Source organism: Pelmatolapia mariae, linkage group LG17 (assembly GCF_036321145.2).
Source record: "Pelmatolapia mariae isolate MD_Pm_ZW linkage group LG17, Pm_UMD_F_2, whole genome shotgun sequence".
In the NCBI taxonomy this organism is placed as follows: domain Eukaryota; kingdom Metazoa; phylum Chordata; class Actinopteri; order Cichliformes; family Cichlidae; genus Pelmatolapia; species Pelmatolapia mariae.
In genome coordinates this window covers 31,408,522-31,436,016 of record NC_086242.1, presented here as the reverse complement: position 1 = coordinate 31,436,016, position 27,495 = coordinate 31,408,522, and the positions used below count along the sequence as shown (strand labels likewise).

Sequence of the window (27,495 nt, the reverse complement as noted above, 5' to 3'; positions counted from 1 at the left end):
GAATCAAAATCAGAATCGCACACACACACACACACACATCCACATATACATCCACATATAAGCTACAAGATCTACAAAGCACTGTTTTACTGTTTTACTTATTATTGCTTTCTTTTAGTCGTGTGAAGGGAACCTGCAAAGTAAGAATGCCATTGCTCTACTTAACGATTTGTGTTTTGCGGTGTACATGACAATAAACTTCTTGAATCTTGAATCGTATTTATTTATATTTTTGTTTCCAAGGACCCAAACTTGTAATTTAAAAAAAAAATCTGATAAACAAATACGTTTTACAAAGTTTTAAAAACGTAAATTTATAAGAGCACTACCCGTCATGGATTGGCCTCCTAAAAGCCCAGGCCTCAACATTATTGAATCAGCGTGGGATCATTTTTATCAGAGAACAAAACAAAAGGTAGCCAACATCCAAAGAAGACCTTTGAACTTTTTCACGCCACTTCCTTCTTTCAGGACAAGCCATGCTGCACATGAAACGCGCGCTTTTATTTTGAAAAATCAAGATAGGATAGAGCTCTACCCGTACTCGTTGACGGACTTTTGTCACCAGTAGCTTCACCATCCTCCCACAAACACCAAGCTGGTTCTGTCTGTGCTTCACAACAATGGGGCAGTAATGTCAGCGACGGGCGACACCGGAGCATCTTTTCAAAGGCACTGAAGCGGTGTATGGATTTAATGATGATGAAAAAGAAGAAATTCAAGTTCAAGGTGGATTTTGACCTGGACGAGCTGTCGTCGGTCCCCTTTGTCAACGGTGTCCTCTTCTGTAAAGTCAGGCTGCTGGACGGCGGCTTCTCCGAGGAGTCTTCTCGGTGAGGGTGCTTGGCTTTGATTCAGCCACTCAAACGTTGACTGACGGCGTACTGTTCAGTCCGCAGGGTGAACTAACTCATGCCTTTAGGAAATGTTAACAGCTAACTAAGCTAATGGGCTACAAGAACATAGTTAACGTCCATTAGTTGTGTGCCAATGTAACGTTAATGGTGTAGGGCTAATTAGTTTATTCTGGTCGGTGCTAGTTTGCAGCATCGTGTTGCTTAGTTTTAGTAGCTTTGGGTGTTTGGTGGTACCGTTCATTTAAACAAGTGTCCATTTGGAATTCCCTGGTTAAATTTTAGGCCCACTTCCTCGCTTAGTTGTGGAATTAAGTACTGAGGGCAGCTCACTCGTCACATAGCTGTCACAAAGCTGAATATTACTCCTTAAGCTTTTCGGCGCTGACTCAATGGTGTCAGTTCCATATTTTATCATGATGTATTCACTGAAGTAGTGGGATGTGTTTCAGTCTGTTTAATCAACCTCCCGTTAATCAACATATGAACCCAAGTCCTAATGCAAGGACTGTGTATATTGTCATATCCCCATTGTGTCAGAAAATTGTTTCACTTCTTGTATATAGTTGTATGTATAGCTGACCAGTCTTCACCTACCAGGCCAGCAACTTAAACTTTAAGTGTGAAGTTTTCTTCCAAACTTTATAAGATCATGTCAATGTGGTTAACAGCAGTGTTATCAAGACAGGGTTGTCAAATTGAGACGAGCAAAGATAATCATCTCATCTGATTATCTTTATTTTCATTAACTCTCAGATTGAGTAATCAGACGATTACTGGCTTATACACTATTGCATCTCAGTTTTTGTATACTCAGACTGTTAAAAGCCTTTCCTGCAATACATACATCCTAGAGCTGGGAGAAAAATTGAGGATAGTGTTGCGATGTTGTATGGATACAGGGGCATCAAATCTGGATATTTTATTATCTCTGGAAATACTCTGAACAAGAGGGCTCATCTTATGGACCGCCATCATGAGGTAATGTTATCCGAGCAAACTTACATTATATCCACTCAACCGAAAAACCATCCAACACTGGATACACTTAGCTTGGCAAGGCTGCTTGATGATTGTATTGAATTTTTTGCAACTTGTGGTGGCTAAATGGTTGTCCAGAGTACTCAGGACCACTTTTGATTGCAAGATGATTGCACAGGTCGCATGATAGGAATCAGCTTTTCTGCAAACAGTCGCAGCTTTGGTAATCTGTGAGCCGCACTATGGCTTCATGCTGAGCGCTGTCAATATGTTTGTTCAGTGTTCATGGAGAAGTATAGAGAAGGTCACTGTGTCCTTTTGGGTTTAGAGACAGGATCTGATAGTGTGCCAAGAGAGAGGAACTGTGGTACTGCATGAGGAAGTCAGGAGTGCCAGAGAAGTATGTGAGGGTGGTATAGGAAAGTGAGACAGTGGTGAGGTGTGCGTTAGGACTGACTGGTGGAAGTGGGATTAGATCAGACATCAGCTCTGTGTCTTCTCTTGTGTGCAGTGGTGATGGACATGCTGACAGATGTGGTCAGGCAGGAGTCTCTGTGGAATATGATGTTTGTAGATGACAAGAGACGAAAATCTGGAGAGGGGGAGGTATGCACTGGAGAGAAGAGCAATGAAAGTTATAAAGAAACAAGAGAGAATACATGTGTTACTGAGAGGAGACAGGTATGGCTGTGAACATGCAAGGAGAAGGGACGGTGAAGGTAGATGAGTTTAAATACCTGGGGTCAACCATCCAAAGCAACAGACACTGCACAAGAGAGGTGAAGAAGTGAGTGCAGGCAGGGTGAGGAAGAGTGTCAGGGTAATTTGTGACAGAGGGATAGTAACATGAGTGAAACAGAGATGGTAGTGAGACCTGCTATGATGGATGGTTTGGACACTGTGACACTAACAGAAAGACAAAAGGCTAAGTTGAAGATGTTAAGATTTTCAATGGGAGTGACCAGAATGGACAAGATTAGAGTTGGGATTAGATGGAGGCCAATGAGCCGCTCTGGTGACCCTAAAAGGGAAAAAAATATCAATAAGAGCCTGAAATTTATATTTCACAGTTAGCTATGTTGCTGTTTGTTATTTCGCTGTCAGTAAGCAGTACCAGTTAACTTAAGTATGTGCTTGGATTTTAGTTATAAAAACGCACAGAGCTGCCCAGTGTTGCTCAGATATATGTGAAGCTTCCCATAACATTAAGACAGTGATGGACAGCAGCGCTAAGGAGAAGAGACTCTGAGCCAAATGACTCATTTGCAGCTCTCGTGTCAATTCAGAGTGACAGGACAAGTTGTTCAAGTGATGGAGTAATACCTTTACTTTCTACATTTTACAGCAAAGCTTCAGAATTGAAATATTAATTTTAAGCGTTATATTGTAGCATTGGGCTCAACGTAAGATGCACATTTTTCATTTTTTTTAATGAAAAAAATCTAAGGCTCCTGCAACATAAACTCATTTGCAGCATCACTCTAAAAACCAAACCACAGGAAAATCAATTGAAAATTCAGAGTTATAAGTATGCACATTAAAAGGCCCACCTACTCCTGAGCGTGTGTTGGCCACATTGATACATCTTTCCCATAAACAGAATCGACATGTGCAGTATCTCTGTTTGTACATCTACAATTAACATCCAGGAAATGACAACCCAGCTGCACAGGGTTTGTGTCTTTTTCTTATTGGCTAATAGGTGGTCTTGTGACACATGAGCTTTGCAGCTTACCTCAGCCAGTTGTAGTGGTTTGTGTGGAAACGAAACAATTTGCAAGCCAAAAAAGTCATTTAAAACTAACAAATAACAGAGGCTGAGAAAAAGCTGCTTGGACAGCTTAAAAGGGTTGCTTAAATCTCAGACTTGAATAAACCTAAACATGCACATCTCTGAGAGAAATGTTTCATACTCAAACAGCACCCTGTGACAGCTCCGCTTGTCTAAAATAAATTCAGGTTGCCACATTTCAAACAGAAGAAAGAATGTAAACGAGGAGTTACTCGACTTTTAGCTTATAAGGTGGCAGCACACATGGTGTGACATATATAAACTGGTAAACTCTGCAAACCAAAAGTGTCAAAATATTTGACCACATACACATTAAAATAGTTGTTATAAGGAACCGCATCATGAAGTACCAGCTTTTGGCCATGACAAGAAGTGACCTTTTGCAGAGTTGTCCCCCTAAGTATGTTAACGGTGTCAACTTAAAGCTGTTCCTACAGACATGCCCATTAATGCCTTTTACTCATAAATTAGACGGGTCTTTAACACTGGATAAAAGCAGCAGCACACATTGTTTTGTAGTTTTTGTAGGCTTTAGGGATTACATGGGCTTCACTCTGATTATATAACAGGCTTCTGTTAGCTAAAAAGGTTCAGTCTGTGCTTGACAGTGTGAATTAGGATGTTTTCAGATGTCATGTCAATGTCATCCTTTTATTATTTTTATGAAATCTGCAGACTTTTCCACGTGTAAGTAACCACTTTAATAAAAGAAGGAAAATAAAGATGAAGCCAAACAACAAAGTTCTGTCCCTAATTAGAGACGTTCTCTTCAGGCTCGACAGTGTTTTATACTCGACCCATTGCTGATTTAATAGTGTTCTTTTTCTCTTTTCTTTTCTTTTCTTTTTTTTAACATCAGTTTGGTTTATGTTAGACCGCCCCAAAAACTAGATTTACTCTCAGACTCTTTTAATCTTCCAAACTGGAAGTGGATGGGAAGTTTTCCTTTGGTGTAGCTTTTCATCTGATCTGCACAGCCATTTCTGGAAAAAAACAGTTTGCCCTATTTGTATAAAGATGCATCTTTGAAAACATGAAAGTGTAAACATTCAGAGTGATCTAATCGAGGTCTGAAAGCTTTGCATCCAAACAGAGTTGAAAAGATTTGTGTTTGTGGAAGCATTCCCGTATGAAGTCTGCCTGCAGTCGCCTTTTAAAGAGCATGTGTAATTTAACAAGAGACCCGAGCCGTGTAGAAGGATGACAGAGATGACCTCTGCTTGTGCTTAAAACCAGACTTAGTCATAACGCACGCTAATAGGATTTTGATGCGCTGAGAAGTGCAGTGAGCCACAGCGCATGAACTCGAGTCAGAATTCCCGAAGCACACGGTGTGTCCAGCTGGCTGGGAGTTCCCTCTTGACTCGGGGAGTTCGCTGTCTGAGATTTATCAACCTCAGGATGGAGTCAGCGTTTGTGAAACATTAGTCACGCATCTGCTGCTTTTTATTTATAGTAATGCAGGGATACAGAGCAAAACGAGGCCCTGTACGTTCATTCGATTTTGCCCATCTTAAAAAGGATCTGCACACCCTGCTAATTGTTGTAGTCTTAACGCTCCTTTCAGATTTCAGACTTGTTACATCATTTTTATTTATACTGTATTAAAAAGTCTTTGTGTGTGTTGAAATCCAGCCGAAGCCAAACCAAATGAACGGTGTGTAAGCTATATTACCAGATGGAAGCTGGTTAGGTGAGTGGGAGAGGAGAAGATGCCAGTGAAAGTGAGGCCATCTGTGGTATCGTAATTCTGCCCACGCTCAGTCTTTCTCTTTCACTTCGTCTCATCCTTTCACTGACAGCAGGCTGCACCTCACAGTCGTTTTAACCTCTAGACGGTGGAGGATGTGCCGCTCTCTTTTTACTCTCGTGCCAGTAAACACCACACCTGCTACCAAAGCCCCTGGATTTGTCAGTTAAATGAATCAATAGGAGAAATTAAGGCTGTAATTAAATAGCTTGCTTATTAGGTGCTGAGAATGAGCACATGGGCTCGTATTGGCAGCTTGAATGGATGCCCTTAAGCAGGGAAGAGATGTGGGAAATGTTAATCCAGCAGTCTTTCAGCTGAAGTCACTTTATTTGTTACGTAACAGAGAGATTGAAATTTATGAAATGAAGTTTCTGAGGGCGGGTTGCGTGGCTGTATACATGATTTGGGCTGGCTTTCACTTAAAATGTCGCGATACATTTGTGTGTTTGTTTTAGTAGCAAATCAAATAATTACAATAGATTAGAACTGATATGTTTGTTGGTTTGTTTGCTCTTTAGAATACAAATATTTATTTCCCAAATCCCTTCTGTATACAGCGTACAATGCAAGTAGAGTCTAAAACAATAAAAAATACTCAAAGGATTTTATCAGTCATGCCAGTGTTTGCGCCAGCCTCTACTCGTTTAAATCTCGAGGCCAAGTTGTGAATTAGCTTTTCAGGCTCCAGCATACAAATCAAACAAACATGTGACCTTACTGGGTGCTTAAAGCTGGTGTCTGTGTGTCCATACAGGGAACCTGTGCAGGCAAACTGTGTCCGATGGAAGAAACGGTTCTCTTTCCCGTGCAAGATGAGCGCCAACGCGGGCACAGGTGTTCTGGACCCCTGTGTGTGTCGTGTGTCTGTTAGAAAGGTAAAGTATTATGATTTAGCCTTTTTCCCACCACTCTCATCTCACCCCAACCGGTCACGGTAGATAGCTGCCCACCCTAAGCCTGGTCAGTCCTTCTGGACAAAGTCTCCCTGTCTTGAGTTGATGCCTCCTGGTGTTGTGATAATGAACAGAGACTTAGCCATTACTTGAATCATAGTGGACATCGGGACATAAAAAACTGGATGTATAAATCACCTGTTATGTTTGATAAAAGCTGCTTCAGGAGTTTGGTTTGGGTTTTTTTGGCTTTTCCTCAAAATAAGCTATTTTTCTGGCCCCACGCAAGTTACACTGTCTACACTAAGTTTGTGCAACGTTACAAGGCACTACAGCCTCATTAACAACCCAATGTCTCTGGCTCTTTGGCTCAGAGTACTACACAAAAGTTGTGCAAACTCCTGTAACGGACACAGTAAGCTAAGGAAAAATAATTTACTTTAGCTTTACTAGAGTAACTAGTACATGTACATATACCCCCTATCACACAGTGTACACTGTCAGTGATCTCTACTCTAGTTTGTTTATTATTATGTATACCTGCCCAAAGACTGCAGATAGAAATCGGCTAGTATTTAAATCTGGTCAAAATCTATTTTTTTTTTCTTATGAGATCAGTATTTTTGTGCATTGTCCCTGACAAATAAAGAATAAAACACCAAAAAAGTGTTTTCCCCAGTTCAGCTGGTGAATGGCTGTTTTCTTGCAGGACAATCACAATCTCCTAGATAACCATCTCCTATAGATTTCTATTCAGGATACACGGAGTTCCATGTTTTCTCTCTTGCACAGTCTCTGGCTGTGAGCATGCATGTTTTCATGCTCACCATTGCACAAAGAGGAATTGTTGGCTTAGTTTCTATATTTGTAATATCTTGAGTTTACTATGTGACGTTCCCTGAGGTGACATATGATCTCATGCAATATAAACTAAAATCCAATTAAACTGAATCTGAGAGCTATTTCTGATGTGTTTCTCCCTTTGTTTTAGGAGACTCACAATGTTAAGTAGTCAGATAATCCCTATGTTTCCTACATGGGTGCTTCCTTTTTACCAATGTAATTTTTTTTCTTTTCATGTTGTTGAAAATTTCCCATCACAGCTATTTGGATCCAACTTTGAAAGTTTTTTGGTGATAAGAATATTGTGTTTAACAACTGTAAAGTTTTACCTTACCTTTATCCCCTCAGCCTTTTACTTTAGCTTTTAATTATTATACCATTTTTAATTACAGTATCAGGAATGTAGAGAAAAAAATGGTGTTTTTTAATTTAGTGTTTCCCCCCCAAAATAATTTCATGGATCAGTTCAATATAAAACACCAGCATGACAGCTGGAGATAACTTATGGAACCTTTTTTTAACAGTATCAAGTCATTTTATTAATGTTTTTGTTTTTGCTTGTCTTATGCAGGAGCTGAAGGGTGGAAAGGCATACGCAAAGGTAACTCATCACAGGCTTACAATATGCTACCCCTGTCCTCTGAGCTGAACCTCCAGGTCAGCTAGATTTTACAGTAATCAGCCATATTGAAGTAGCTAGCCTTGTGAGCATGTAGCAAACAGATGGCCTTCACTGCCTGCAGGTTGGCTCATTATGTTATGCCTTTTCTATTTAGTTGAAAGTAATTATTTAATGAGCAAACTAAACCCTATTATTATACATACTCAAGTAGTTATCCTTTCCCTAGCTTATCATTTAAAGAAAAAGTGAACTGTAAGATTTGCTGATATTGTTTGTAAGTTTGTCTCCTGTCCTTCTTGATGTCATTTTCCATCTAGAGTTTGTCATATTGCTGACTGGGAAAAAGATCCGTCTCCTCAGGGGCAAATAACAAAACACAAAGGTTACCCTGTGTCATTCTTTCTTTCTCCTTCAGCTTGGTTTTGCAGATCTGAATTTAGCAGAGTTTGCCGGCTCAGGGAATACAACCCGCAGATGTCTGCTGGAAGGCTACGATACCAAAAATACTCGTCAGGATAACTCCATTCTCAAGGTAACACAGTCGCACCCGCAGCAGTCTGATGTGACTTCAGTGACACAAGTGCGGTGTTTTTCCTCAACTCAGAGAATCACACTGGAAAGGTTTTTGCATAAATGTTGCTAGCAAAAATGAGTCGTTCATTGGAGCCAGAAATAATCCATGGCCATAGATGAGAGGTGTCACCTGTGGGAAATAAAAAGGATAGTGCAGATTCGTGCAGGCCCACAGTCATTATTTGCTGTTTTTCATGACCCCTCAATCAGTGAGCACATTTTTGCTGACTCCAAAGCAAAAGTGGGCAACTTTTCTGAAGTTGGCCAAGTTGAATGGAAGTAAAACCTAAGCTAACTTTTTTTTTCTTTCTCTCCATAGGTTATCATCAGTACACAGCTCATGTCGGGGGATCCCTGTTTTAAAACGTGAGTTAAGGCAATTTTTTGTACTTCTCTGCAGAGTCTGTGAGCAGAGATTGTTGACTGAAAAATGTCTAAACTGGAAAGCCATTTAAATCCAATCGTTTTCGGACTAAAACACTAATCATGCTCTTTTGTGAGCTGTGCTTATCTGGATTTGTGGATAATACAGCTAGGACAACAAAACCGACCCAATGACCTTTCCTGCACCGTAACTTAAAACCTCTTTGTTCTCTCAAAACGGCTACATTTGATGCACCAGCGCTGTTGCTTGTGCTCTGTCTTTACAGGGATTATTATTTCCTCAGTTATTCAGTGTCATATGACTAAATTATTACCACAGATCTGTTGTTGTAATTTGCTGCTTGCTGTTCCAAGAGCTCTAGCTGTGTGCGTACTACTTACAGGTTTAAACATTGAGACTTAAAGGTTTCTCTGGATACAGGATTTTGCTACTCTGAAGTGACTGTGAGCTTAAGCTGTCATTATTTAAAGCATTGAGTAATAGCTTGTACATAATGTGCATAATGTGTTATATTGTATTTTCTAATCCTTTAGCAGTTTTGTCTTTTTGTCTTTGCTTAGGGTTTAGTTGATGCATTTAAGTATAGGAGTAGAAAATAAAGGCCAGTTGTTTTGCCTCTGTTATCAGGCCTCCCTGCACAGCCACAATGATCGCGATCCAGGGTGATACAGAGAGCCTCCTGGAAGAGAGGAAGGGAGGGGATTCACAGAAAGGCTGTTCCGGTGAGGCCAATCACGCCACATTACACTCCTCTGCTCTGCTTCATCTTCTCATTGGCTTTGCCAAACATTTGCCGGCACCTGACAGATCGTACTTCATCAGAAGCTGAGAATTTCTTCTTTCAGAGTTTAGCTCCACTTCTATGTTTCAGTTGTTATTATTATCTAAGATCGTGCAGCCACTCCTGTCTGCTGTGTCAGCAGGGATTTAAGTTCTCTGTTAGTACAACCGATTTCCATCAGTTGGAATCGTGAACGATCACTCGTGAGATTAGCATTGATCTGGAGGAGGAGGAAAAGTTGTTATCAACAGACTGACAAAAATGAGCATTGACAACCTGGTTTTCTCAGCAAAAACAAAACTAAGAATGAATGTATGAATAAATAAATGTAATATTTAATCAACTAAAGTAAACAACTAATACAAATAAAAGAAGAGTGTTAGAGATGGACAAATAAAAGTGTTTTAAAGCAAAGTGATGAAAGTTTTATTCAGTAAAGGTTTTCCTCCACTGCTCAGAATTTATTTTCTTCAGCAGATTTATCTGTTTGGCTTGATGTACCACCATTAAAGGCTCCTTTTATTTGATTTTCACCCATTCTGGGTTTAAACGGATCAAAAAGTAATACAGTGTGCTACAAATAATAGTCTCCATGCCAGCAGAAGCAAACATTTCTAAAGATATTGAATCACTTCCAGGATAAATAATTTTGCTTCATTTAGATGTATTCCTGGGAAATTGTGTCAAATTAATATATTAATGTTTTTCAGTCATTTAGTGTCGTCTCTCGAGCTGAACCCAGACAGGAAACATGATTATCAAATGAATGAATAGGTGACAAATTCATGTTCTGAATGAGTCGCTGCTTTATAGTAGAGAAAACAGGAAGCTATGCAAATGATAAAACCAGGTCAGGAGTAGAGACAGAGCAGCTCTGTTTGATCTTATAAAATTTGGAAATGAAAATGTAAAACAGAGTTACTGTAGAGAGCCCATCTGTGTTACCACAGAGCAGAACAACCTGCAGGCCCAGCTTTTTTTTTTTTTTTTTGTAAACCACCATAGAATGACACCTGTAACAAAATTAACACACCAACCTTTACTAGCTTTGACCTGTGAGTTACCTGTGATCTAGTGAAGTGTTTGATAACTTAATTCACTTTAATATGCTTTTGTCTGGCTCTTTGTCTTTTAATGCTGCTGTCACACCAACGAAAACAGTAACACAAGCAAAATGATTGTGACTGTCTGCAAGATACTTGCAATCGTGTTGCCTTTAGAATAGCTGCTTTGAAGATGAGGGTTGGGTCACTTGCCAGTTGTTGTGTTTTTTTTCTCTTCAAAGCAACTTTGGTACATCAATCTGCAATCAGTCTGCTATAAGTCTGCAATAGAATCAGGTCAAGTTGTCAATTATGTGGAACCTGTTTGTGATAATATAGCAAATAACTGTGATAATATCGTGTCATATTACAAATCTGTTGCTGTCTACATACACAGTCCAGCCAGAACCTCATAGGTCTAAAACAGAAATTCCTTCGCAACTGCTGACTTTGCTGCAGGACAGCAATTAGCCTGCAGAATCACTTTTGTTTTATAGAAAACAACCAGTTGACGGTACAGACAAGTTGCTCTGATCAGTGCAGACAGACTCGGATTGATTGCAACGTGTTGGAAATCGGTCTGCATTTATAAATAAGACTATGATTATTTGCAAACATTTGACAGGCTGTCTGAGCATGATTGCAGTCAGTTCAAGTCAAACTGTAGTTGTTGGAGACAAGTTGGCTCCCACCAAATGACCTAGTCGAAAATGGATGCCCTGACCGCTTGCAATCAGTTGTCAAAAAGTAAAAGAATCCAGTGCAGTCACAAGGCAACGGTGGATTCTAGTCACAAGAAGCTTGCTGTCCTATTTTTAGTCTTTTTATTTATCTATTTAAAATATAACCTTTTATTTAATGAGGAGGTCTCTTGAGATTAAAGTCTTTTTCTCAGGGGAGACCTGGCAGAGCAGGCACACAGCGCTAGTGTGACACAGCCTGAAGTGTAAAATAACATTATTTCTATTGAGATTTCTTATCTTTCAACTAACTTGGACCATTAATCTACATTTGAATGCTACAGATTTTTTTTAAAGAGAGACCTTCATCTGTGATGAGTTTTCATCCCTTGTAGATGGTGAATGTGACCAGGCCTTTTGGAGGGGGCTGTAATTGATGTGTCAAGTTCCTGCTAATCTGGTTTAGATTTATACAGGAGGATCATGGAGAGCTTCCAGGAGCTTCCCAGCATTGTAGCTTGTAAGATAAAGGCAGAAGCTAAAATTTATTTCAGTTAAGGGCAATCTGTAGCGCACACTGTACTGTTCTGTGTAGCTGACAAAGCTAAAAGATAATAAAAACAAAGTGTTCATGAGTAGGTCATCATAATCTTAACAGTTATGTTTTTAGCTGTCATTAGTGTCACCCCCGAGCACGCATGCGTCGCTGCTGATATTCATTTGTCAAACTGCAGACTTTCTTGTCTGATTTTTCCTGTATTATAGACGCCATAACTCCTACTGTACTTTGCTCCCATCCCCTACTACAAAAAACATTTCTCTTGAAGATTTCTCTTTCAGCGGCTTCTTCACTCTCTTATTCAGTATGTGTGTTCATGTGTGAACGCATTGCTGTGTTTAATGCTTGTTCTTCCTGGAAGCTTCAGAGAGTAGCAGAGCTCTTTCATGTATAATTTAAACTAGCTTTCTTTTAGATGAACCACAATCTGCTCTAACCCAGGGGGCTTTTACATGCTTAAAAATAGGACTTTTGTGTGTTTGCATGTGCAATGCATTTGGTGTCATTCCCAACATGCCTTAGCGGTGCATGCCCATGTTTCGTATATGTGCAAGATGTGCCAGTTCAAGTCATGTATGAGAGTCTTTGATCATGTTTTGTTGGTGGATATTTGTCCAGCAGAGATAATCTACACAAACCTGTTGTTGTGTCATTTAAAAAAAATTTAGGAGAGGTGTAAGAAGTCTGTATGTTTTGGACAAGCTGCTGTTTCTGGCTGTGATCACTGTGGATTGGTGCAGTGCAGAAGGGAATTCTTTCTCTAAATTTGAGGAATGCCTGGAGTTAAAAAAAAAAAAAAAAAAAAAGAAGAAGAAAGAAAAGAAAAACTAGCTGTGAGGTCATTGTGACCACCTCCACTTATGTGTCTCTGGTTGTTATCCCCCTCTATGTAGTCTATTTTCTGCTGTGTTGCTGAGGCTGCTGAGACCTTCCCACAGACATTTGAACTCTGAAATGTTATTGCTTTTTGGCAGCTCATCCTTTTTGCCCGTTTGACATTAAAACTGTGGCACGTGGTTTTTCTTTTTTTCTTTAAAGGCTTAAATTCAAAGAATTGTTATCCAAGCTGTCAACTAGCATCCAGCTTTGCTCTTCTGATGATATATTTTCACAGAGATTTTGCAGACCATCTTTTTGGTCACAGAACTAACTTGAGCTCTTTTCAGATGGAAATATGTTTGTTTTCGTCTGAGCAGAAGTGACTCTGTCCCTGCACATGCCAACTGTGGCCACTGGCTCATTAACTCAGAGATAGTGAATTATTTCACTCTAGATACGCATGAATATCTTTCCAGCTTTCACTACCTACTTTCACTTTGAATACTATACATAAATGTTAGTGATGATGTTAAATGAGTCCACAGCATGGGCTTATCTGAAGGCAGTTTCTTTATTTTTATTTTTTTACAGAATGCTTCATAGAAGCTGTACGTGCATGTTTTTTACTCAAATCCACATCCAACATCTGGGTCTGTCCTCTTTTTTTTTTTTAATCCAGCAGAGAATCGGGAAGGGAAGTGCCCTGTTGTGTCAGATGACCCCGGTGGCTGCTGCCACTCCCGAACTTCCAGCTACGCCAGCCAACAGTCAAAACTCTCAGGTAAGGGTATAAAATGTAAACCGTTTTTTCTTTTTTGTTTTGTTTTTTTTTTTGTCGTTATCATCTACTGTTGTTCATATTTTGCTTTCCAAACATAGAGATAGTCTATGTATGTATCCAAGCTAGCAGCGAGTAGTAGAAATACAACATAATGCTAATTCTTTTTGTTCGCCTGCAATCAATTGTACTTTAAATAATAGGAGTGTAAGGTCAAAATGAGAAAAAAAGGCCTTTGGATTGAGGAGGAGGGAAAGAATAAAATCATATTCCAGTGACACTCCAGCAGCCAGTTCAGAGGCAATGCTCGAGTTTCCATTACAGGCAGATCGGATAACAGTAATAAAAGATCAGAGGAAGTGAAGCGATGCACTGAGCTCAGCTCTAATGACCCTCTCATATAGAATTTAAAAATGTATTTTCTTCCACGTGAAATGGTTGATAGATTTATTCAAACCTCTCATTAGTGTGTGGGAAGTGACCTGATGCCCTGAGATCTCTTCTTGCTTTAGTTGGCTTCCCGCAGACATGAACAGCATGAGTGTGGGTGTCACGTGAACGGCTAAATCATTTAGTACAGAGCAAGTTACAAATCTGCTGCACAATGCTTTAAAAAGAACAAAAACTCGGTATGCACTTGATATGGATTGATTCATTTATGAGCTTAAATAAGTCATTTGTCTCCAGTCAGTAATGCAAATATTGGACTTGTGTGGGTATGTATCAATTGATCTTTATTAATGTTACAATGCAGATTTAACCCGTGTGCTATATTAGGAATATATATCTGCAGCAGGTCTTTGCAGTGCTACAAAACACTGGTGCAGGATTTGTATCCATATGATCCATTTAAGGGGAATTGTAAACAGTAAATTGTACCTGTTACAACCTCTGAGCTTATCAAGTAAAATACTGGTGCTGTATGTTAATACAGTCACTGCCCATGTCTCTCAGGCTATAGCACCGGTCACTCCCGGTCCTCCAGCATGTCAGAGTTCAGCCACCGGAGAAATCATTCAGTAGGCAGCGCTTCAACAGGTATTGGTAGCATCCCGGAGCCCAGTGAAGACAGAGAATCCAGAACCTGTCCAGCTTTGCCTGAGCACCCAACCTCCTCAGCAGCTTCCGCCAATGCTCCGGGCACACCAGTGCGGAGTGCATCCTCCTGTGAACGGCTCAACAGGTAAACCGGTTAAAGCTGCAGACTGAAATTATTTATTTATGCATTGTGTACTAAAAGTATACACAAATGTTTCTTTGTCATATTTGATGAGAGAATCCAGTTAGCATGCCAAACGTGGTAGGCTTTTATGGTAGGAGTTATACTTAATACCCCTGAGACCAGTGTCACGTTTCAGGAAGCAGCTGTCAGAGTAGAAGAGCTTTGGAGGAAGTGTATTTGTGGTTTCATTATGTGAGCTTTTATTCTTTGAAAGACTCTCATTGTGTTTATGGGATCTAAAAATGTCCACCCATGAGCAGAGGAGTATTCCTGGGCTAGTTTTACATGCAGCTTAAGATGCATTTTGTAGGAATAGTTAAGCATTTATGGGAATTTACTTATCAGTTTTCTTGCAGAGACTTGATAAGGAGAATATCATATCTGCACCTCTAAATAAACTACCATTCTGCCCTGTTGCTAAGATACCTCACTGTGACAAGAAAAAGACAGGAAGTATTGTCATGCTTCTGTCCTCTGCAAAATGGCACGTTTAGTCTTTATTTTTTGCAAGGATGAAATGAATGATAATTAATGTGTGAATTGTTGTTAGCAAAGGGTGCTCCAGGTGCATGTGGTGACAGGATAGCTTTTTCCTGTTACGTTGTTGCTAACCTAACCACATATTTACTTTTCTGACATGCAGCTGTAAGTAAATTTATCAAACTCAGGAAGCAGGAAATGATTGAGCTTCCTACACTTATTAAAAACTCAAATCTTTTGCCAGAAAACAGTCAATACAGATAAGATGCCCACAAAATTACAATGCATATGTGACTACCATGCTAACCTTGATAATAATCTTAATAAGCAGTGTTCACCTAGTTGATCACAGATGTTTTCAGTATTAACCACATTGCCAGCAAGTTACATTAACAGATGAGCAGAGAGGGGTAGTCAGAAGGCACACAGCACTAGCAGCAGCAGTTCTAGTGCTCTTCACTATACGTTCAGGCACAGTCATGACCTTTTAGATCAGTTGAGTTCTAAATAATTTGCCTCGTCACTGTATTTATTTAATATTTTAAAACCTTTTATTATAATGCATAAAAAATGTACTTCACTTTACATTTATGGTGATTAAAATACACACCACTAGTGTTGAAAAATGGATTAATTACAATGGACGTAATGTAAGTGATTGAAACAGTAGTTGAAACACTGTATAGTTTTGACTGGGTAAGCAGGTTGATCACTCCACTTCATTAGCACAAAATGAAATGTGAAGTACAGGAAGCAAAACTTCAGTTTGACTCTGCAGTAAAAGCAGCTGTCCTCAAACACTCCAGATGCTCTTGTGTATTCTCCCTTCAGACACCCAGTGAAACAGGACTCCATGGAGTCTCAGCTGAAGAGAATGGACGACACTCGGGTGGATGCTGACGATGTTGTGGAAAAGATTCTCCAGAGTCAGGACTTTACACCCGGCCTACTGGACTCAAGTGCTGAGGGTATGACATGTCCACTTTTTTGTTTTTTGTTTTTTTGCAGTTGTTGTTTTTCTTTTCTTATCCTTAGACTAAAATGACATAAACATGAGCTATGGGACCTTTCCTTTTAAACTGGTCTCTTAGATAAAGAGTAAATTGTCAGTTTCAAAACTTGCATCTCTGTGAAATATATAAATGAAGAAAATCTTCACAGGCAGAAGCAGGTAGTATCTGATGGATCTACAGAGATTTCAGCTTAATGAATAACTAAAATAGATGAATCAATACAAAACAAAACAATGGGATTCATCCCAATTCTAGGTTACTACTGCATGCGTTTTTATGCACGGCACATTTGCATATTCATTTCCCATGAGTCAGTGTGTGTGTGTACTTTAAGGAGTGAGGCATTGTTTTCCCTTCCAAGGTCTCATCCAGCTCAAAGCTACAAATGGAAAGCTGCTGTCAATAGATGATTATTTTTAGGTTGCCTAGCAACTGGCTGCTCGTCATGACAAGAATTATACAGGAGGATGTGGGTTCTCCGTGTACTGACCAAATGTTATGAACACCATTTCAGAGGAAGGCCTGCGTCTGTTTGTTGGACCCGGGGGAAGTACAGCGCTTGGAAGTCATCACCTTCCCACCAGGTGAGCATCACAAGCCTGGGGATAATCAATTACCTGAAGAAAGCAAGCAAACTAGTGTAGGGATTTCTGAGGGTATGATTCCAGAGAGATGAGTGTACACCGCGTTCCTAATTATTATGCAAATAGGATTTTAGTGTCGTAAACATTCAGTCTTTTGTTTTCAGTTAAACTCATGGATGGTATTGTGTCTCTGGGCTCTTTGGATCACTGATATCAATCTCAGACAGCTGTCATAATTAGTTTGCTAGGTGAGCCCAATAAAATGAAAACTACTTAAGAAGTTCCACATCATTGAGCATGCCACAGGTTTCAAGCAATATGGAAAGTAAAAGGATCTCTGCTGCAGAAATGTGTTGGTGCAATACCTTACACAAGATCTGAAAACATTAGATATAAAATGAAAACTTAAGCGTAACCATTGTACTGTGAAGAAACCTGTGGCTGAGTCAGAGCACAGATGGGTTCGTGCAGACTAAGGCATAGAGATGAAGGTTTCTGCCAGACAAATTCATCAGATTCAGAGAACAGCTGCTAAAATGCCATTACAAAGCAGCAAGCAGGTAATTGAAGCTGCTGGTAGTCCCGAAAACCTCAAGCTGTAGGATCCTCCAGAGGCTTGCAGTTGTGCATAAACCTACCATTTTGGCCACCACCTAACCAATACTCACAAGCAGAAATGTTTACAGTAGGCCCAGAAATACATCAAGAGTAATTTTCAAGCAGTCTTACTGAGGGGTGCAGTCCCACTCTCTGGCATTGGCAGCTATGGGAATAAAAGAAGAGAAACACATGGTGTGGCCCGCATCCTCCCCTGACATCAACCCTATTGAGAACCTTTGGAACATCCTCAGGCTAAAGATCTGAGGGTGGCGAGGCAGTTCACATCAAAACAGCAGCTGTGGGAGGTTATTCTGACATCTTACAAAGAAATTCAGGCAGAAACTCTCCAAAAACTTGGAAGTTCAATGGATGCAAGAATTGTGAAACTTATATCAAAGAAGGGGTCCTGAGTTAACATGGAGTTTGGCCTGTTATGGTTTCAGTAAATATGACCTTCTCATGCTGCAAATTTATCAATTTTCAGTTCTTTACAACCAATAAAATGTTTTGAAACTCTGTTGTGCATAATGATTTGGATCAGTGCATTTTGAGGTTGTTTTTTTTTTTAATTTGCAAAACCACAGCTATCATTGGTAGGTTTGTTCAATAAAATCTGAAGTGTGCTCTGACGGTTGATGACTTGAAAAGTATACAGGCTGTCATTGAATCGACTATGAAGGAAAGTAAGCGACAAATATAATTTGCATAATAATTTGGACTGCAGTGTAGTGACTTCACAACAGCACAGTTGTCTCAATGTTAATACAGACAAAAATTTGATAGTGGTTCTTCCTAAAGTTTACAGGTTTGGTGCAGAGCAAAGGAAAGTTCTGATCACCATAGACTTTACAATGAAGCACTACCTGAGAGATAGAGGGGGACTGTTTTGTTTTCAATTGAACTCAATGTAACAAAACTTCTAACAACTGTTTACCAGACCAGCCTTGGAGCTCAGATGATATTTTGTACCTCCCACCCCATCTTGGTTTTCTATAACACAATTTCAGTTTGGTACCTTTTGTGATAACTAATGAAGATTTAAACAAGTGTGTGATTGCCAATTCTGCCTCCTCATGTCCTCTTAGGGTTGGTGGTGGAGCGTACGAGCAGGTGGTGATTAAGCGTTAGACGTGCAGCATCTCTGATTACACCTGAAACAACTGGAAATGAGACCGTTTCCATTTCAACCTTCATTCCTACTCGATCAGCATGTGTCTAAGCTGATCACTCAGTGATCCGTCGACATTACACCAGTGCCCTTCCTGTGTTTATATCGGTTAAGATATCATTAGGAGAAAGAAGTGGACAGGTTTTATCTTAAAGAATCAATGAAAAGGGGAAACAGTGACCAGATTGTTCTAAAACACTTGTGCATGTAAATTCTGGCTCCCTGCTATCCAAACTCCAAACATCCAAAGTCAAACCAACTGAAACTTTTATGAAGTGAAAAATCTACCTTTCCTCTCCAGACGGCACAAGGATGGGAAGATCAGAACGGACTGAAAACACATCACATCCTATCAGGACATTCCTTTGGTGTTTGTTTTGGACTTCCTTTATCAAATAGGATTTAATCTCTGCTGATAAGCTGCTCAAAAAGTAGTCGTTGGCACTCTGGTGAGAATATTTTACTATGAAGAATTGAGCTATTTGATGTATGAATGTGAATGTGTGTGAGTGTATGTGGTTATTCCTTTGTTGTGCTGGTACACCGGCCACTTTTATTAGCAGTAACAGTAACGCTGTTATCTCAGATCAGTGAAGGGACACATAATCTCTTGTGAGGAATGCCACATTGGTACCCACACAGAGAAAATTGGAGAAAAGAGGACAATTTCCCCAAATGTAATCACAGAGGCCCCCGTTGTCTAAATGCAGAGCTGTCAAAAATATTTAGTCAATGGTGACTTGGCTATTTAATATTTGTTTTGCTATATAAACACTGTAGAGAATTAAGACTGTGCTTTTTAACAGCTTTAACCATGTTACAATTAGGAGCTGGAAACTAAACCAAAAACCACAGCATCATCAATACTACAGCTAAATAGAAGCTGAACCAAAAGAGCATTAAGAAAACCCCTGAAGTGAAGCTAAAACTAAATTAAAATCTGATCATTTCCCTAATTGGCAACCTCATTCTCTAGTTTCTTCCTCTGTATAACAAAATAAGACTAAATAGTTCTTAGGGTGGAGAACTCCTCCTAATGGTAACTGGCTACAAGTAACAATCGCAAACTAAATTTCACACAGTTGTTTTTGTTAAGTGTCTCCACACAAAAATAAAGTGAGTCATATCTTCAATATCATCAAGAAAATATCAAACTTGTCTATGTTTTTCTGGATCCAGGTGTATTAATCATAACAGTGTGGCAGAAGTATGTAGTCCCAGACTGCCCTCTTTTATCTTGTTACTGCTCTTTGCATTTACATGGTAGTGAATGCGAAAAATAACAGTGGCCTCTGATGAATACTGACATGGAAGGGTATATATATATTAAAATATTTACTGTTGCAGATGTATATCTATTTGTAGCTATATCACTATGAACTGTCTTGTGGATCAGGATGCTTGCACAAGAAAGATCCTGTGACACATTAACTGTTTGACTGGTGCAGCTGTTGTACACTATGGTTTTTTTCTTTCGTTTTAAAATATAGGACAGAAAAGGACTAGTTAAGTAATTCACTGCCATGAAGAAATCCTCATAAGCACCTGTACTTCAAAGAAAAGACCCAGAGTATTACAGTAATTTGGTGTAACGTGTAGATCTGCTAGCTTCATATCAGAATACAGTCTCGAGCACTCAGATGCACCAGAGTTTTAAAATCGTTAGTGCCATGCATGTAGACTTTCCATCTCTAGCCTCTTAGGAGAGTGAGTGCACAGTTTAGTTGAACAAGTTAGCCAAAGTACACAACAACCGTTATTACCTGGGAGCCTGTAGGTCTATGCACATTGAGAGTATTAGACACATTATAATCAGTGACAACAGACTGTACAGCATCTAATCTTCTGTCTCCTGTCGTAAGCCATAGTAGAAGTAGGATCAATGCCTCTTCTAGATTAACTCTTATACATCTTGTATCAATATCTGCACAAAGTGTCATCAGTGTATGGTGTTTTAACTATACGTCAGTGTTCTGTCTTTACGTTCCCGTGCTCTGCATGACTATGGTGTCGTTTTTAGCTGTGACAAGCTTTGCAGAGCCTGACACATTATGTTTTCTCCTGATTTGAGCTGTACCATCTTCTAATCCATTTCCAAGCTGAAGGAGGGATGTTGCTTGCCATTTACTATGTAGGACTTAATTTCATTTGTTCGAAGAGGAGATGTCTGCATAAGCATCAGTGTATATGATATAAATGTAAATCAGTGTTATTTCGGTTTGATGTTGATCACATGTAATGAACACGGCTGTTTTTGAATCTTTCATTGCTGATATCATGCCATATTTTTGTTAAGATTTTTGTTTCTAAAAGTCTTTCACTACATATGACTGTTATGTGTATGATTTATGGTGACCGGTTCTTTTGTAAAATAAAAATCCCTTGTTTTACCTGTGTAAAACAGGTGTGTTCATCTCGGTACCTAACATGTTGTTACAAACATGGTTGCTTCTTCTCTTCTGTGAAGCTGTTGTCTACAAAACTGTGTATTCTTCTGTATAGTGATGTTCTGACACTGTCCAGTGTGTTCCCTGTTAAAGACTTGTTCTTTTGACCAACATTTGCTTCTTTAACAAGTGTACTGGATGCTTAAAATGTCTACAGTAGAATAAAATGATTTAATGTTCACTAGCCTGTGCTTTTGACCTTTTGATGTGTGTAGACGGTGCAGTAATGACAATCTGAAGTTTTTCTCATATTTATTATGAACTCAGTAATCACACTGACATATACCTGGAAAACATCCTCCACATCAATCATTTGCCTCCCAGTCTTCCTCTTGCTCAGCACTGTGGCTGTGCAGACTGGCCTCTGGATACCCACTGTCATCCAAATTGTAGTCATCCTCCTTTTCTTCCTGGTCTGAGAATCCCAATGAAGCGTTAGTCACAATCACAGAATCATTCAGTTAAGCATTCATGCAACGAACACAAGAACTGCAATGACAAGCTGCATGGTTAGCTGACGATGCATGTGAGCTGTGAAGGGAAGTGAGCAAAGCACTCTGTGGTCAATGTGGCTAAAATGATTCATGTGAGCAGTAGATACAAGTTGACGATCTCTGCTGCGCAACCTCTTAGTACTGTATTTGTGTGGAAGGCTGCAATACCCTTCCACACAAATACACTTAATACTGTCACTGCTGACACTATTGCAGTTTTAGTCAGTATGAGTTATGCAAAGGGGTGGAGAACAGTTTCTGGCCATCCATAGGATTATTTCATCGAGGCTTGACATGTGTGTTCTGACTTAATAGAGTAAGTGCAAAAGTTTTGAGCCACCCTCCTTTCTCTATATTGTGCTAGGAAGATGGGGAAATATGTAGAAACATACATGGAAATACGGTATATACAGTTTGTGGACTTCTAATGAGCTTTAAAATCAATATTTGGCATGACCACCTTTATTCTTCAACTTGTGTTATCTTTGGCATTTTTCATAGATTTAACTACAGAAAATGAGAGGGCGGCATGTTTTTGTGACTGACTGCTAATAATAAAGTGCTTAGAGATACAAATTAATAACAATTTTTGTAATTAAATTTATTAACTTAAGTTTCTTTACCAAGCTGTCTTGTTATGCCTTTTTATTAGACAACACTGGTTCATCCCTTGAGTTAGGTGCCTTTTTGATGCTTGAATGATTCACAGTTCAGAACTTTCCTCTGAAAATGGTCAGGTACAAGGACTGGACTGAAAATGAGTGGGGGGGGGAAAGGAGCCGAAGAATAACTTTGAAAGACCTTCAGAAAGCTTGGAGAACTATTCCTCAAGACCACTTTAAACATTTAAAAGAAAGTCTGGCTCCTTGGAAGTAAAATATAAAGAAATAAGGTGTGGCTCTGGATTTTCACACAGTACGGTACATAACACGCATTTGCTTGGCACAGCAGATTCATTTACAGAGGGTTGTTTGTCAGCACAAGACCTGAGGCTCTATTTGTGCCACATCAACTTGAGCCTCCATTAGCCTTGCTAATTGTCTGATATGCACCAGTGCATATGAGACAGGTCAATGATGAAAAACATCAGATTTTAATTTTGGACTTAAGCCAGACTGTTTTACATTCATTATTATGCAACACGAGATGATTAGAGTCAAACTTGCATCAATGAATGAAGAAAATATTCATATTCACAGAAAAATTAACACAATCTACAAACCACTTCAAACATTTAGTGAAGCACAAAGAAAATGAATCAAACAATACCTTGTTCCCAGTGATTTACTAGCACAGCAGAGCTATCCTGGCTCAGTTTAATGTTGGGCTCATCCATCAGCAGATGTTTGAGATTACCAAGGCTTCCACTTAGCACACTGACTTTAGGACAGCAGGACCACAGCACATCCAGTGGTACAGCCACAATCCTATTAGTACACACAAAAAGGTCAATAAAGAAAAAGTCATAAAATAAAACGCTGGGAGATGCTGCTTCTCCTTAATACCACATACTGGCATCCTCCTGAGGAAGCTCACCTGCATGATGTACAGGACCCCTGTTTTTCAGCACTGTCTGATGCACCACTCCATTCCATTAAATCTTTCAACTCCCCTGCACATGCTGTAGGTATAAAGTTGGGTGCATTTTAAACGAAAGTGTATTCTACTTGTGTTTAAATAAGATGATAAAACAATGCTTTTCACCCTGTCTGCTTCATCTGACAGGAATCCCTCACCTCCTCCCTCAGTTTGACACAGTGCAACTGCATCACATATACCGCCGGCCTGTTCCTCCATCCATCTATTCTTTAGTTTTTCTGCCCAGTACAGCACTTCACTCGCCAGAACCCTGCGCAAGATGTTGTTGTCACACAGGCTGGGGTAGTTTACTCTGTAAAGCTGACAGGGCAGAGGAAAAAGCACAGGTCAAAAGTCAAAGGAGACAGGCAGCATCACAGAAACCTGTTTGAAACAGAAACCTGGGGAAACATATATTCAGGATGAAAGCTCTAATGCTGTTGATCAATACCACAAAGTTATTATTAGAGAGGTGTAGAAATATAATTTTTGCTTAATCACTATTAAGCACAGTCTTAATTCTCTACAGAGGCATGTCCAGCTCTGTTTGCAATTTTAAGCAGCCACCAGCAGAGGGCGGTAAATACTGTCATTTCATACCAGTTTAAAAGCAATCTACTGCACTCAAAGCTTTATGTTGCTGCTACTGCATCATCAAATATTGCTTTTACCTCTGGTTTGCTAGGTGTATTCAAATCACTGGAATGACTAATTAATAAAAACTGATGAGGAAGTAACTAATGTGCATTCATCAATTAATTCTAAAAAATGCTAATTAAAAAAAAAATTCTTTCTATCCATCCATCCCTCCCTCCCTTCTGGCATGACCCAGAAAATACAGAGGATGTTTCAGTAGACAAATAAGTTAGAGGACAATGGGAGACAAGGCTTAAAAGACTTGACAGGACTGAAGAGATGGGTTACAGCTGTTTACCAGATGGCAGTATGAATGATGATCACATAAAAAAAAGACCAACTGCAGCAGCTAATAATATTAATAGTGCATAATTCCAATAGTAGCAGCTCAGGAAATGCTAGTGAAAACACAAATACCACAGCACTAACACTAATGCTTTTTGTTTGTACTACAGAAATAATTAGCTTTTTCATTTGTACTAATAATATTGAAATATACTTACCAATGTATATGAAAACAAATCCTCTGCATCGTTGACAAACAATGTCTTGCAGCAATCTCTCCCCCCAAGCTGGTAAAACACACCGATCTGGGTACAGAACCCAACTGCCTCCTGTTGGCCCTGTGGGGCTTTTCCAACACCAGTGAACTCCACTTCATAGCCGTAGTCAAAACACACCTTCATAGCCCTGAGAAGGGATGCAGTTTAAATTTGTCTTGTATCCTCAGTAGGGGATAGGTTCTAACAATGTTTCCGGATGGATTTATTTGCATGACTATAAAAAGTTAATGTACCAGGATCTGAACTCTGCTCTGGTCCACTCAAATTTGTGGTCACTGTGCCTGTAACTGGACACTCCAGGCAGGAAGATGTTGAACTCAGAGTTTGGGGTGCTGATGATGACCATCTTTGGGGTCATGTAACCAAATACCACCTCAGAGAAGAGCTCCACATCAGCAGGAGTGAGGTGCTCAATGCTGCACACACAGCCAGATAAAAAACACAGTTACAAGAAGCAGCACAGAGTGACGAGCACAAAAGCAAAGAAAGAAAAAACATTTGTATTGATGAACAGAACGCAAAAGAGTGAGGAGAATGCAGCAGCTTACAGCTCTATACTGGTGACCAGATCAAATCCTTTGAGGCGGGCATCTTTTTGGGTGACTGAGCCCTGGTACAGCTCAACGCGCAGCTGATCGTAACTCGGCTCCAGGTAGTCAGTTGATATAGGAGCTAATCCATGCCTGAAGAAACATTCAAGCAGAGCCTGCACATTACTGTGCTGCCTGGTGCTTTGCTCTTTATTGAAGACAATAATCACAGCAAGACTTTAAAAACTGGTTGAAATTTAGTGAGTTAAAATTATCTTAAAGTTAAACTTAACTGGTCTCCCGTCTCAGAGGCGTTTTTTTGTTGTTGTCGTTTTTTAATCATTCCAATCTTTATGACCGTCACTTGATTTGTTCTCACTGATGTCACACTGTTTTCCATTTCTGCTTTAATTAGTGTTTTTTTAAATGTTCTGAGGTCCCAGAGGACTCAGTCAAAAGGAAGCAGATGGAAGCAGACAACGTCAACGAATGCTGAATGTTGACTGGGCCAGAATAGAGAAGATTTTCTTATATGAGTTTTTATCAATTAAAATGTTTAGCTTTTGTTTGGTTTTTATTAGTTTCAGTGTTAGTTTACACTATGTACTTATCATTTTATTTAAGACAAATGCCAGAGGTGGGAATTTGTGAAAATCATCAATGTTACAATATAAACAGGACGCTTTGAAAGCAGCTGACTCACAGGCCTGAAGATATCCAAAGGCTCAAAAACGTCGATCAAACCTTCATCTTGTACTTTGTGATAACAAATTTTACCAAATTACATACCCACTCTAAGGATATTTACTCTACAGTAATATTTTAGTTATCTCATAAAATCGTTTCAGTCAATTTTTTTTTCCAAAGGTCTAGTTTTTAATTTTCTGTTCGTTTTTTGCGTGTAGTCTTAGTTTTTAGTTTAGTTTTAGCTCACTATAATACCCGTGGCAGGATGGGCTTAGACAGACCTGTTGTCTCCGTTAACATGTTAAGAGGAATATATGTTGGTGCACTGATGCACAAGATTCGCCAAAGAATACACTTTAAATTACTTTAACCCAGCGGTCTAATCTTAACTCTCACCATTTGCGTGAACATACATACATCTTTTTCTTGACTTTGGCACCGTTCACGTCCACTCCAACCAGAAGTTCAATTTCGCGGTGAAACTTGAGCATTTTGAGGAGGGTACACTCACCGCAGCCCAAGTCCACCACCTGGACAAAGGCACAGCGCAGACTCTCGGTTAAAGAAATTTAATAATAAATTATAAATACAGTGAACCCAAAGCGTTAAGAAAAGCCAAGGCAACGTAGTTCATTATGCGCTATAGTAGCTAACTTAATTGGTTTGGTGAAAATGTTTGCTAACATAATTAGCTTTGGTGTGGTCAAACGTCGCTAAAACAAATTCTTGCTTTTAAGCTAAAGTTTTAAAACAATGTATTTTTCACGGAGACATTAGCGACCTTTTTAGGTTTGTTCCTCTTGACAAAATCGACGACAAATTGATGTCTCTGCTTGTGAAGCGGCGGACTGAACGTCAGATCCATCTTTGGCTCGTCTTAGCGTCCTGTAACCCCACTGTCCACCAGAGGGCGCTGTTGTTATAGAGTCTGGAGTCTGGACCGTTTTGGGGGGGAGGGGAGGGTGAGCAAAGATGGTTCTGTTCTTACATTATTTAAAATATATCGGCAACACATGGCTTCAAGAGTGGTAGAGTTGGCTGGTCCATGCGTTTGTTGTGGAAGTGCATCCAACTGGTCAAAATTTATTTTTTATATTAAATTAATAATTGTTGGCTTTGGAAAAATCCCATAAAGGTTAATCAAGGCTTCAGCAGACTTGAGCATGTCTTTGAAAGTAAAATATATGACTTATTTTTAAATATTTTTGCTTCTACTCCACATAATATAAGCAAAGCAATTATGTAGTAATACAAATGTCCATTTTCCACCACAAATATATCCAGTATTGCGCAAAAGCCTTGAGCCAACCTGCATTTCTTTACATTTTGCTATGGAAAATAGAAAAAACATACACACATACATGCTAATACAGTATAAGGCATAAATTGAGTTTGTACAAGTCTAATAAGCCAGAATGACAATATTTGGATGGATATGACCACTTTTATTCTGCCTGAACTCTCTTAGGCAGTCTTGTTTTGTGATTTCTATAAGCTGTTGTCATTAACAGTTCTCCAGGCTTATCAAAGGAAATTCAAAGCTCTTCTTTGGCTGTTGACAACCTTTTGCAAAACTCCAGTTAAATATATAATGATAAAATGTTAATAAATACTGCAGGGTCGCATTGAGCCATAGCTGAGCAGAGCAGTGTGTGGTGGAACGGGTGGAGAACCAAATGGGTTGCAGAGTGAAGAGTGTGGAGCACCTTATTAATCCGAGCAAATGAATTGCAAATGGGACTCCAACACCAGAAGGGGGCCCCAAAGAGCACTTGAAATGTCACACAAACCAGTTTGATTAATGTATATTTTGTGTGTGTTAAACATATACCAATATTATGGGGGGGGGGGGGGGACATGCCAGGCAGAGACAGATGTATTATCAAGAATTTTCAGTATTCAATGTAAAAAAAAAAAAAAAAAACTATCAGAGAGGTTAACATTTTATGGAAATATGAAAATAACCATGCTTCCATATGCCCATTAAAAAACAAAAAGATACTTAAATATCCAGTAAGAGACATACAGCATGTGTATAAAAAATATTTGTGTTGTGGTGTATTCCTGTGTGAAAATGGATTGTGCTATGGACAATGGACTGCTGCATGGGCTGTACTGCAGAGGGTGCTTTCCTCTT

The 27,495-nt window shown here is 39.4% G+C and overlaps 2 protein-coding genes across 3 annotated transcripts; one reads left to right on the top strand and one right to left on the bottom strand.

Moving 5' to 3' along the window:
• Positions 1–560: 560 nt before the first annotated feature.
• fam102bb (family with sequence similarity 102 member Bb) lies at positions 561–21,054 on the top strand. Of its 2 annotated transcripts, none has more exons than XM_063460385.1 (11): positions 561–833; positions 6,135–6,255; positions 7,688–7,717; positions 8,154–8,270; positions 8,631–8,677; positions 9,324–9,418; positions 13,261–13,359; positions 14,311–14,539; positions 15,890–16,026; positions 16,586–16,655; positions 18,341–21,054. In XM_063460385.1, exons 1-11 carry the CDS (start codon positions 688–690, stop codon positions 18,381–18,383), a joined length of 1,134 nt encoding a protein of 377 aa, XP_063316455.1. In that variant the 5' UTR covers positions 561–687; the 3' UTR covers positions 18,384–21,054. The 2 variants fall into 2 exon arrangements, with proteins under 2 accessions (XP_063316455.1, XP_063316454.1); XM_063460384.1 differs by having other exon boundaries at positions 13,258–13,359.
• A 121-nt stretch (positions 21,055–21,175) lies between these two features.
• henmt1 (HEN methyltransferase 1) lies at positions 21,176–26,223 on the bottom strand. The gene is made up of 9 exons (XM_063500557.1): positions 26,140–26,223; positions 25,776–25,888; positions 24,690–24,824; positions 24,375–24,557; positions 24,082–24,268; positions 23,101–23,263; positions 22,901–22,985; positions 22,634–22,791; positions 21,176–21,285 (listed from the first exon to the last, which is right to left on the bottom strand). The coding sequence occupies exons 1-9, from the start codon at positions 26,221–26,223 to the stop codon at positions 21,176–21,178; spliced, it is 1,218 nt and encodes a 405-aa protein (XP_063356627.1).
• Between the last annotated feature and the right edge of the window lie 1,272 nt (positions 26,224–27,495).

Coding starts and splice junctions, on each gene's coding strand:
- fam102bb (XM_063460384.1), top strand. CDS start 688: ATGGATTTAATGATGATGAAAAAGAAGAAATTCAAGTTCAAGGTGGAT. Junction 6,256..7,687: donor GTCGTGTGTCTGTTAGAAAG/GTAAAGTATTAT, acceptor TGTCTTATGCAG/GAGCTGAAGGGTGGAAAGGC. Junction 16,656..18,340: donor AGTCATCACCTTCCCACCAG/GTGAGCATCACA, acceptor ATGTCCTCTTAG/GGTTGGTGGTGGAGCGTACG.
- henmt1 (XM_063500557.1), bottom strand. CDS start 26,223: ATGGATCTGACGTTCAGTCCGCCGCTTCACAAGCAGAGACATCAATTT. Junction 25,889..26,139: donor AGAGGAACAAACCTAAAAAG/GTCGCTAATGTC, acceptor GCCTTTGTCCAG/GTGGTGGACTTGGGCTGCGG. Junction 22,792..22,900: donor GGGTCCTGTACATCATGCAG/GTGAGCTTCCTC, acceptor GTGTACTAATAG/GATTGTGGCTGTACCACTGG.